Consider the following 12,887-nt stretch of genomic DNA (forward strand, 5'->3'; position numbering starts at 1 on the left):
TTGTATGTACATACTTCCCATCTTCTCTTCCTCTATGGTGCTTTCAGTGTCATATTTATAAACTTACATTGTATTCATGGTTTAATCAAGAATGCTTGATAACAACTTTCAATAACATAGAACATTTTAAAAGAAAATATAATGAAGTGGGCCCAGATTTGTGAGGTCCATCAGTTTAACAGACATACAAAAGGCCTCCAGTTAGTCCCAAGAGTACTTTGTACTGGACAGCAATAGTTCCTCATGTTAAACTAATATGGCTTATATACTGTACAAAACTTGTATCTTCAATCATACTGTACAACTGTCACAAACAATAGGCAATAAAATACAAACAAGTATAATATTTACATGTAAGGACTAAGAAATAATTACTAAAAACAGTTTAAATTACTTTATCTTTAAACAATTTTTAAAAAATCCTATGGAATTTAAAAGTATTTAAATTACATTAATGTGAATGGTTGGACTCACTGTTGACAGTTCATATACAGTTACTTCGCTATAGTGCACTGTGCTTCTGATGTAGTTGACACCTCTGACTTCATTTTGGAAGGTGGTTCATCTCTAATAAGAAATCAGTGAACCTCCAGTGTTCATTTACATGGCCTTTTTGTGGTATGAATACACAGTTATATGTAGAGACCCCGGAGCTGCTTGAGAACCTGAGACTCAGTCTGTGGCAGTCTAGCTGCTCTTGAAAGCCCAGGGACACTTTTACATCTTCGGGTTCCACTGAGGCTGCCTGAGCAGAGGGTTTCGTGTTGCGTTGTCTCTGGGTTCAGCAGCCCAGGTTGGAGATGGAGACCAACGCTGCTGCTGCTGCTGCTGCTGCTGCTGCTCCTCTTCCTCCTCTGCTGCTTCATGATGCCCATTTCTAAAGTTAACAGCTGAGCCGCTGTCATTATCAACAGAGGAGTGGAAGTGACGACGAGGACCAGGAATGCAGGAATCACTGGAGGAGGAGTTTGTTCTGGACATGCCACGCCCCGTCCTGCCTCTCTCCTCCCCTGTGCTTTTATCCAGCATGTCAACAGAGGGCGCCTCTTGTAGGGTGTCCAACATGTGTGGAGGCATCATGGCTCTGGAGGAGAAGCGCGCGGGCTGGCCAATCCGAGAGCGTCTGGATGAGTAGGCCACCTTTGACATTGATTCCTGATCATCTGGGACAGATGAAGAGAATGGTAAAATTGTAAACAAAATGCCATCATATACATTATATTTTATACAATTGCATGTAAATACCAGAAAGGTCGTTGATGTATGAGGAAATGAATGAGCTTTATCCGTTAAACACTGACAATGTTAACATGATGTTTAGCAACTAGAATGTTTATCATGTTCACCATCTTGCATGTTAGCATGCTAACATTAGCTAATTAGCACTATAGCTGATGGTGAATGGAATGTCGTTAGTTTTGCTTGTATTTGGTCATAAACCAAAGTATTGGACAAATAGAACTCCTCTAATAGCACTAGAGGTGTAGTCAGGGGATCACAAAAGTTATTAAAATTCATCTTGACATGAATACCTGTCGTAAATTTCATAATCAATCTAATAGTTGTTTAGACATTTCAATATTAAACACCAATGTCAGCCTCATGGTGGCACAAGAGGTAAAGTCAGTAGGCTTCATCCTATGAGGACCATGAATATTTGTACAAAATTTCATGGCAATCCATCCAATAGTATGTCAATAGTATATTAGATATGTCAGTCTTGACAGTGGTGGATCGACCGACTAACTAATTGCCATCCCAAGAGCCACACTGCTAGCATGGCTAACAAAAGTCAAGTCTTGGGTTGGAATATTTCACTCAGTGTAAACATCATATACTGTTGCTTCAATGAAAAGCTAGAACAAGCTGATACACAAATAAACACCTGAGCAAGTTCCATTTGCTGAAAAGGCTCTGGAAAAAAAAACTAACAATGAGCCTTGCATTTTCCAACCTTAAATCTCTTTAAAAGGCAAATAAAAGGGTAAAACTGGGTATTAAGGGGTTAAAAGTAGTTTTAGAAGCTTACCTGTATAGCTCAGCCTCCCAAGAGGAAATTTTGAGTCCAGACTTTTCCCAGCAGGAAGAGAGAAGTACTTGTGAGATTTCGGCGCCACCTGAGAATAACATGGGAATAAAACAGCAGAATGATAAGTGGAGAGGAAGAATGTTAAGTGAGAAAAAGGAGAATGATAAACAAGGGATGGGATTAAGAAAGTGAACCTCATTTTTAATTTGGGATGCTTTCATCTGTAGCCAAGCGATAATTAACCTGCTTTTCACAAGGTTCAATTCTGCTCTCACTTACCTAGGCTGAGAACATAGTGTGTGTAGCAAGATTCATGCAATATCTCAAGTCAATACCAGACAGAGTTTTCCTGCTTACCGATGACTGAAAGCTGCCAGGTCGGAGGCTGCGGCGGATGCTGGTGTGGCGTCTTATCAATATCTCTTTGGTGCGGCTGTCGTTGGGCAGGGCATGCTTATTTGTGTATGCCACAGTCTGGTTAAAGAAAACACAAGATACAAGATACAACATTACAAACACAACATCACACAGCAGATTTAGACCATTAGTGGACACTTCCAGCTCACAGAATGCTCACAGCAAAAAATTGCTCTTATCTATTTTGCAAAAGGTCAATATGGTCAGACATATCAGACTGTTAAATGCAACAAATGTGATATGAGTTTAAGAAGGGCACACAAGACCAGTGTACCAAATGAACAGCTCAGGACGTCAAAAAAAAGCTCATGTTCAAACAAATACCACCACAGACGGAAAGTGACGCAGGGTTTGTGTGAGAGACAGAACTGTAAATAAGTGAAGAACAGAGGGGTGAGAGACTTGAAAAGAGGGGCTATTAAGATCAGACAATTTGTCTAGCCAGGAACAAAAGCATATGCTCCCTATTTGTCTACAGATCAAAGCGTCTCTGTGAGCTTTCTAAAATGGTGATGTCATGCCACTAATGGAAAAGTACTGCCGACCACAGTCTGGTGCTATGCAAAACAGCACTGAGTTTCAGTGCTTGGAGTAATCACATCATTGTGTGTGAGTAAGGCGTCACAGAAAATCTATGTTTCCAGTTTACTAGGAAAGTAGAATGAAAATGACCTCTGTTCACTTTTGCTGATTGAAGACAAATATGTCTAACAAACAGAGATCATAGGATTTTAGGTAAAAGAATATGATGCTGTGCTCTTGTCTTTTCAAGCTTCTACTGCCATTTCATGTAAAAAACAAAAACAAAGGGGATATCACAATTACTGTATTATGTAGAAGTTGGGAAATTTTCAGCTATGTAGAGGAGCACATGTTAGACTGGGCTGCTGTTGTTGATCCGTGTAGGCAAGACAAACAAGTAATTCAAATTTCACACTACTGTATCTACTGTAAGCAGCTGGAAGTTAACTACAACAGCAGCGAAATGCAAATGCATGAAGACTTGTTTTAGCTTTCTGCCTTTACTCAATCACCCAGTGCCTATGGGAGAAAGTGGTTATAATTCTTATGTTGTTTGTCTGTTTGCTGTAGTGGTAACTGCTGCATCAGTGGTGGAAGAGGTAGTAAGATCCTTTTAAGAGATTGCGAGATTATTTAATATCTCACCCGTTGCCTAATCTTGTACATGTTCTTGGACAGGATGTCGTGCATGTTCTTCAGGTCAGCAGCCAGGAACTTCTTAGGTTTAGCAGAGTTTTTCTTATCCTCACTAAAAGACAGAAACACAGTTATTAAGAGAAAACTAATTATTTTCTCTATGCCTTTGATCTGAACAGACAATAAGGAGGTGGTGTGATAGAGAAATAGAGAGACATAATGAAGGTTTCATACTTGAGAGAGACAATGGACGGAGCAGCACTGATGTCTCCAGACACCGTGTCCAGGATCTCCATGGCGTTCTGCAGTTCTAGCTTCTTATACAGCGCCACAATACTGGACTCGGCCCGATTGTCTCGGATCAGGATCCTCCGCAGGATTAGATTGTTGAACTTCATAAACCTGACATGGAGAGAAAAGACGTTACATTGATTAGGGTAGAGATGTGAAGACTCTGTACTTCAGCAAATTGGATTTGAATTGACACAATAATCATGCGGTTTGAAACAATGATGGTTAAAGAATAAGGTTGGTGTTATTCTATATTTTTCTTATTATCAACAAATCCTCTGAAAAGATTAAAACCCATTCGTAATGAAGGAACATGTCACCCAGTGCAATGGTGTAGCTCACTGATGTGTTTTTAATAGTTCTTGGACAACAATGGAGCTCTGTTATACAGAGGAATAAACTATATCAGGCTTTGGCTACACAAACAATACTAGTTAGTAGGATACATTCATTGTTGGTTTTTGTCTTTTCATGAGATTTGCTGACAATAAGATATAGAATATCACCAGGCGTATTCTTTAAAGTGCTAACCCTCAACTTTAGTTTGAGAGTTGCATACTCTTCAGATGAAGAGCGTAAGAATTGTAGCCCTTTTTAATACGTAGACCACCAATTCTAGAGGACAGAAAGTACCTGGACAAGTTAAAAGTCATTATATATTCAATATCTGGTCGCAAACAGATTTGTTCAAGTGCAATTTTTGCACCTGAACATCCTCCTAACTTTATTTGTGGCTATTTTTGTCTCGTTTACACGGTATAGTTATTATTTATGTTGGTGCACGTCATATTTATCACCTTTTATTTTTTCATGTTTCATTTTGTGTATAGTAGAAGAATATATTGTATTCTAGTTTTTAAAAGTTACTTGTCTAGACAGTGTGCAGGTTCTTGTAATTTTGCTGCTGTGACACTTCAATTTCCCTACATAGGATACATTAATTTTATTTTCAAATGTCTAGCAGTTAGTGAGTAGACACTTGGTATCTTCCCTGCGAATGCTCCGTCAGGTCTGTACTGCAGCCATCTGCACTTCCATCTTGTTTCAGAGACTTTTTGCATTCAGTTTGGTCTTCAGCAATGAAACACATGATCAGTGGGATTGCCACATGACTGACCCGATCAATCAAGAACATTCTACTGTTTGGTTATTTGTAAGTTTTAGGATCAATGTCCTGCTGAATTGTCCTAAAATTGAGGGACTGTGTATAAAGTCAGTTAACCCCACAGTCATGGTTCCATTGTAAATGCAATGTGCAGGAGTACAAAGCCAAAACAAACATTTCGCTGCCCCTTTCTGACTGCTCTTTGTTACAGTCAAGGTCACAGCATGTTTTGACCATGGTAAATCAAACTTAAAATCTGCATCCTGGGACTCGAGGAACTCGTCTCACGAGACAAGCATGAACTGTGTGTCAACAAAGCCATGAGGAAGAGAAGGCTTAGGATGAAGAAGGGAGAAGTGAAAGCAGTGGAGATTAAAGGAGGAAAGTGTGTGCACTCCCAAATAAAATGTTAAAATAAATATATAAATAAAAATGTACAATGTGTATAAGCTTTGTATGTGAACATACAATGTTCAAAGTATTCTATCTGCTCAAAGTGTTTATATCACACGTGATTGTTGACACTGTAATTCAGATTTCATTACTGTATATGTTTTGTGTATGTATATTTTGTACTGCAATACACAATATGTACTATATACTGTATTTCAATACCATAATGCTATATGGTACTAAACGTGTATACAGTATATGAAGCATACAGTATATCCTATGCAACATTGCATTGTTGTACAAAAATTGTGGAGTGTTGAGGAAGCTGCTTTGAAGAAGTATCATTGCTTCTTATCAAAAATATAAAATGTAAAGAATATAACAAAGAAAAATATAGATTTGTTGACATGAGTTACTTACTATGAAGGAAACACTGACTGACTGTATAATATATCACTGGGTTTATGACATACTGTAGGTTTATAGCAACTGTAATTCATTTGAAATGAATGAAATTTGAAAGTAAATAAAAACAATGGCAAAATTAATATTATTTCAAAGTTATAAATTACAGCATTGTACAAAGTTAATAGCTAAACGAGTAGAAAAACAAATAGTATTCTATGAAAAACAGTCATTAGCCGCAGCAGGTAACGATGCACCAAAACACAAAACTACTAGAATACTGTTGTAATATATTGCATGAATCAAGCATGAATGAAGCAGTCTTACACCATTGGTGGCATATGTACCTGGTGTGAGCATAAAAGATTCAAAAGAGGCTATGAGGAACTAAGTAAAACATTTCAGAGCTTTAGAAAAGAAAAACATCAGTGTCACTGCTGATGGCAGTAGGTGAGTCTGATTAGCTGTCAGCATTCCCACACAGTCCCAGAGTGAACAATAGTATTGTCAAACAAAACCAGTTTCACTGCAGATTCTTTCTCTTTAAACTTAATGATATGAAGCAGTTAAGCAGTGAGTAGTTTAAGATCAAGTGAGTAATGTGTACTCACTTGAGGTTACTCATGACTGTACATCAGCAACATGTGGTAACTAAAAGCTTTTTGTTGAGCAGAATGAGCAGACAGGAGGAGACAGAACTTTCTTACTTGTCCTTCCAGTAGAAGTGGCTCCACTGTCCACAAAGGTCCTCTATGCCAGCTATGGTGTGCTCCATGAGCTGAGAGCAAAGTGAGACCTGTTAACACTCTGTGCAAAAACATACTGTCCACCACATTTATAACAATCACAATCTGTGGCATACCCTGCAGTGAATCTCTACATTGATGGTGTCAAGATTGCGGTTGGTTCTGCGAACATTGATGTACTCAATCAAAGGTCGAATACTGATGCCCTGTGGAGAAGAGAAAGAAAGATCGCAAATTCAGCAGAACCCAGAAAAACAGACTTTTAAAATCCCAACTGACTGGCAAAAGATTGGGCATCATGCTTGTAATGATCAACCTTCACAGATTGGAGTGGTAGACACAATAGACAAACTTTACCGATTCAAGTTGTAAAGATTAAACTTTTACGTTTCACTTCACTTTAATGGAATTTGTTTTCGGTTCACAGTGTTAGCAGCACAACATACAGGCAGCTATTACATATCACAGAATAAATAATAATCGTAGAAAAGGTTTCAGTCGTAGTCATCTGGACACTGTTTTCAGAATTGAGAATGACTTCTCAATTGAGAATGACTTCCGAAAAAAGAATTCTGAAAACAGTGTCCAGATGACTACGACTGAAACCTTTTCTACGATAGAACACTCCTGGACGAATGAGGGACTACACCGTCTTAATAAATAATAATCACAACATTCCTAGGTGGACAATGAAGAGCTGCATGGTGCAAGATGAAAGGATTAAAAATTATGAGGCAGAATTCAGAATCCTTATTGCAGCTCCAAAAAGCTGTTTCACGTCATTGTAACAACTCAGACTACTTTGACAATGAGTTGAAATCCAAGATCATTATATCCTAAACCCGCACAATTTACTAGATAATAAAATCAGTTCTCATCTGGACTTTAAATCACAGGCCACCAGTCTGATTTGCAGCAAACAACTGTGTCAAATGTTTTGAATACAACTACACAGACACACTCTTACCTGAAGAAAGACAGTGAAGAGGATGATAGCAATGGTAGCAGTGACGAAGAGCTGTTTGCGGATGATGTTTTCAGGAAGAGTGAAGACCAAAGCGAATGAAACTGCACCTCGCAGGCCACCGTAGGCCAGACCAAATTGATCTTTCAAGTTAAATGGGATGGTCCGGAAAGGGTTAATGATCTGAGTCAGCACCAAGACACCTGGGAGGGAAGAGCAGATTTCATGATGTTATTTTTTCAGAAGTTGTGTTGTTAGCAAGTTTAAAGCTGCACTAAATAATATTTTTATACTAACAATGAATCAAGTGACTGTGTTTAATGTGAAAGGGGTCGCTTGTAGCGATGGACCCACAGAGAATTATCACCTGACTCTGCAGTTCCCCTCAGCTCTACCAAGCTTTGTAGCGTCTTTCAGCTCACCGTTTTCATTTTATGACCCACAACTTTACTGTTTTGGTTCACTCTCATCATCCTTGTTTCCAGCCGCAGCACAGCGGGGAGCAGTTTTTAGAAAAAAAGCTCTGATAAACTCACTGTACCCCCTGCTGCCCAGCACTGAATGGCAGACAGACAAAGTTAGCAACTAGCTGTTGAACATAGTGGAGCATTTAGCTGCAAAATTTAACCATGTTTGGCCAATATTTCCCTCAGGAGTTGGTGGAGACCAAAACCGAGCTAGAAGGTGTGGGCTAAACTTGTCGGCTACCTTCACCATTAACAACTTTATCTCAGCGTTGTGTTTACAGTTTGTTCCGCTCCCCCAAGTGGTAAAAACAAAACAATTAATTCAGCTTTAAAGAGTAACAGAGTAACTGAAGACCGGACTGAAAAACAGTGATTTGCTGCAATCCCTGATTCAAAGTTTCAGGCCTGTGCTCTGTTGCACCTGTAACCACACCCAACAGTGTCATGGGGTCCTGGAGTAAACTTGTACATCACTGCAGCAAGGTGAGAAGTTAAACCACTGGAGATCAGCAAAAACAAGATTTTTAAGCAAGTGTGTTACTGCGACTAACTGTTGATCAGTGGAACAGTGTGAAACCATTGAAAGGATGTGAATCACACCGCTCATGTGTTAGTGTGTGCATCCTCGAGTGCAATGCACAACACAAAAAAAACTTGGATCCACTTGTAAAAACATTGCTTCATAGCACTACTAGTGGTCAAAAACTCCAAAGGGCACCTTTAATCCTACAAGACCAACAGATGCCAAGTCAAACAAAACCTGACCTCTAACATGACACAGATACCCCCTGCCCTCTCCTTACCCAGACCTCTCCATACAAAAGCAAACAGCAATGTGAACAGGATGTAGCCCCAGTTCCACTCGTGTTCTGTTGTTATGGTGACGACCCCAAGGAAGAAGAAGATGAGGGTCTCAGAGATGGAGCCAAGCATCTTGACCACATGGCGGATGGTTGTGCAGGAACGCTGGGAAACATTTTCCTCCACGTAGTACTTCATGGTGAGGGCACAGGTCACAATGCTGCAGAAAAACATAAAACACAGCTGTGTTTTGATGTGTTTTTGCAGCGTTGAAACTGTTATTCAAATATTTGGACCTGGAAAAATGTTAAAATCTACTCACGCCATTATTGATGAGATTGTGAAGAGCTCGGCCACCAGATAGGCCAGGTAGCTGTACATGAATATGAAGAGTGGCTCGATTTCTCGGACCTTGGAGGTGAATCTTGTGGTGAAGGCGGCCACAAAGCCAAACAGGATGCCGAAGCCCATCCCACCGAGCCCGACCACGAAGAACCTTGCCACCCCCAGGAACACATCCACTGACTCCACAACCGGCATCTCCGCCACAAAGGTGAACATGTTGTACAACACCTGAAAACATGTCACACGCATGCAGACACACAGTCTTTTATGTGCAGCTTTGCATGCATGTATGTGACAGGTCATGGGTGGTGTCAGGGGCTGCAGCCTCTAATGACACAGTTGCAGATAACAGTGATTTATTGAAATATTTACTCTGCACTGTTTGCAATTTGATAATCTCATTTCACCAAGCAATGCTGAATGACTCACGGGAAAGGAGCATTTGCCAGAGCAACCGGCTTTGTTCCTTTTCTTCCTGTTCTGCCTATACCTCTGACAATGAACGAGGGCAACTTCAATCTTACTGTTGTTTTCATGTTTTCATGTTTCCATGTGGCTGGTTAAAGTCTGCTGTTTGACTGCACAAAACCATTCAAAGTAAGTTTTCAGAGAAAGCAAGAAATTTGCATATATTGGAAATTATGTGAAAGGCAAGGACAGGATACCATACACGGAACAACAGTAAGGCAGCAACAGTTCCCTGTTTTAAATTTGGATATTGAGGATACAGATGATAATCTGCACTCTCAGTTAAGGGCGGAGCTAGGAACTTTTAATAAAAGAATCCTACTGGAGTTTTTGTGGCTCCTCTCCACCATCTGGGCCCCTACAACTGACACCACCTAACTGTTTACTGCAGTGCTCTTCGGAAGTATTTGTACATTTGGCAAATTTTTACTTTGTTTGATGGGTGCTATTCTGCAACACAAAGCTCTCTGTACAGACAACGACTGGGCTTTCCCAGTTTCCTGGGTAAATGTTTGTCTTCACTTTCTGCATCAGCTCGGCTACTACGTACTAAACAAAAAGGTCACCACACCAAAGCTATAAGCAGGTTAATGTAGGTGGGTGGGTGTGTTTTGAGCACAGTGAGAAGAGGGCAAGGGGGAAATCAAGTTTCAGACAATGATATGTGTGTGTGTGTCTGTCCTCAGTTGACAGTGACCTCAGAAACTGGTTTGGCAGCATCTGAGTGAACAAGCTCCCAAAGATACACGGCTCTGGTCTGTGCACACATGTGTTTCATGTCTCCAACAATATTCCCTCACTTCCATTTTTGAGAAATGTATCTGTTCAGCAATCTTGCCAGTGCACAGACACTTCCCTCCCACACATTATGTTCTCACACATGCACACTAACCCAGAAAAGAGAGTGAACAAATCTGGCGAAACCTGAGCTGAGCCTTTAGAGAAAGAATAGAAAAGCTTCAGACAACATAATATAAATAGCAGTCTTGAAATTAAGGGTCCAAACTGGTTCTTAAAGAGTACGTGGGGTTACAATAGTCTCTATAAAGAACTATATGTGTGTCATTCTGATGTGTGTCATTCTGATGTGTAGAGTTAAATACCAACTGATTTTAAAATTTTTATTTTTATTTTGTTGGACTGTGCTGCTAGATTACAATTTGTACCCACACCAGTTGCAGCACTTTCCCAATTAACTTTTATTTTCCACATGTAAGGGCCCACTGACATGCTGGGCCCCTGAGCGTGCCCTCAAGTTGTATTCGGTCACTGAAATACGCCCCATTATCCCGAACAATGCCATAAACACACTAAGCTAAGAACAGTTTGTAATGGCACCTTTCTCATTGTTCAGCATGTTTTTATAATAAGCGGTAGCCCAGAGGTATCCAGAGCAGGCCAAAGTGTTGCAGCAAGTTTCAGCTCAGTGTAAAAGGCCCACTAACCTGCACAAATTCAAACACACTTTCATAGTCTCTGCCTTAGCCCACTCACCACAGTGACAGCATCATTGAAGAGGCATTCCCCAAACACCACGATGTAGAGCTGCTCGTTCACAGACACGTCCTCAAACACGCTCAGCACGGCCACAGGGTCCACGGCCGAGATGATGGTGGCAAACAGCAGGTTCTCCTGGAGGTTGATGTCCTGCACACCAAACGCTTCAATCTGGCATATGGCAAACAGAGACATGCCAATGCCGATGCTGTTCCACAGAGTCCCCACCACTGCAAACCACAACACCTGCAGCAAACACAGAAAGAAAACGATTGTCTTTATAGGAGAGCAAGAAGTTGAATCTGTTTCAGAGAAACTGTGGCTGACTTGTAACAGACCGTGCCGATGTTCTCAAAGAAAGGCCTGGTGGGCATGAAGTAGCCCGAGTCGAGGACAATCGGGGGCAGCATGTAGAGGAAGAAGACATTGCTGGTGAGCACAGCGGGGGGCTCCTCGTGGACAGAGTACATGATGCCACCCACAATCAGACCAATGCTGATCAGAAGGCAGGACTCTGGCACCCAGATGGTGATCTTGTGGTACACATGAAAGCCTGAGGAAGGATATGTGAGTTTAGTTAGCACTCTCTGCCTGCAAAGAGTTTACATGCATCCTCTATGAAAGGGTCACACCTATTATTGACAAAATAATCACCTAGATTTTGGATTTTAACCCATCTCGGTGTCAATAAAATCACCAGTTTGAACATGTGTTATTGTTACTCACCAATCTTTGCAAATGAAGCCAGCAGCACCCAGAGAGTGATCTCAAATGGTATCTGTATTCTTTGGTAATTCATTGTAAACATAGGTAAATAAGCCTTTTCCGGATCTGGATAGGCCTGGGGGCCATCGTCGGGCTTAACCGGGGGCAAAATTGTTACACCGCTGGTTGGTTTGACTGAGATTTCTCCTCTGGCGCCATACAGAAGACTTAAAAATGTGAAAGTAACGAGCAACACTCCTGTTCGTCTGGTAATGCTTAAATCCATTGTGCACAAAACCCACAGTCCCTTCACAGTAATCCAAACTGATGTGAATATGAATCACTCCATCCAGCTTCACAGTCGAAAAGAGAAAAATCAGTTGAGAACAAACTCAGCTTCTCTTCTAAAAGTTGACTATTTTAGTTTTCTCGCATGTTCTCACTCCACCATCTTCACTGAATTCTCAAGCAGTGATGCTTTAATTATATTTTCTTCCGAGATCACAGTTGTGTGATCCGGGTGAGTCTCCTTCAAACAGCGGGACAACACACCTGTGGTTTACCTGCAGCGCGTCCACGAGTTCCGATACAGGCTGGGCGCGGCCCCGAGCGCTGCTCTGATTGGGCGTCACCTGAAGTAGATTAAAAAAGGGTGGGACGTGGTGTTTCTGCGGGCCATTCAGGGGCTACTCTTTAAGTTTCGGCGACACCTGTTTCCTGAACTACACTCTGTCAACTCTCACGTGTAATGCAAACAATTGCCCTGATTTATCTAAAGTGGTTTATGAATTACAGGCCGCAGGTTAATGGGTATAATGGCCATCACAGAGGCTATTTCTGGAGTCTGTGTAATTGTGATTTGTTTTCTTCTTTTAAAGATGCAATCTTTAACAAGTTTACCTCTCAATACAATAGTGATGACAACATAAAAACTGAATTCTGCCACACAGGTGTTCACAGCATCATTGGGCAATTGGTTAAATCTGTTCATCTCTAATTGAGTCTGTTTTCAGCATGAAGCTAATTCCCACCAGGAAAGAAAAAAATATAGAGAGATAAAATGTTAGCAATGACAAGATATATATTTTATATATGT

The 12,887-nt window shown here is 40.7% G+C and overlaps 1 protein-coding gene across 1 annotated transcript; it reads right to left on the bottom strand.

Annotated features, from left to right (window-relative positions):
* Window positions 1-68: 68 nt before the first annotated feature.
* On the bottom strand, window positions 69-12,404 carry slc9a2 (solute carrier family 9 member 2). The gene is made up of 13 exons (XM_044217533.1): window positions 11,813-12,404; window positions 11,425-11,639; window positions 11,084-11,332; window positions 9,099-9,349; window positions 8,779-8,996; window positions 7,512-7,711; window positions 6,661-6,750; window positions 6,506-6,576; window positions 3,839-4,006; window positions 3,614-3,716; window positions 2,387-2,503; window positions 2,030-2,117; window positions 69-1,163 (listed from the first exon to the last, which is right to left on the bottom strand). Exons 1-13 carry the CDS (start codon window positions 12,075-12,077, stop codon window positions 718-720), a joined length of 2,481 nt encoding a protein of 826 aa, XP_044073468.1. The 5' UTR covers window positions 12,078-12,404; the 3' UTR covers window positions 69-717.
* Window positions 12,405-12,887: the final 483 nt, after the last annotated feature.

Source organism: Siniperca chuatsi, linkage group LG12, assembly GCF_020085105.1.
Source record: "Siniperca chuatsi isolate FFG_IHB_CAS linkage group LG12, ASM2008510v1, whole genome shotgun sequence".
In the NCBI taxonomy this organism is placed as follows: Eukaryota; Metazoa; Chordata; class Actinopteri; order Centrarchiformes; family Sinipercidae; genus Siniperca; species Siniperca chuatsi.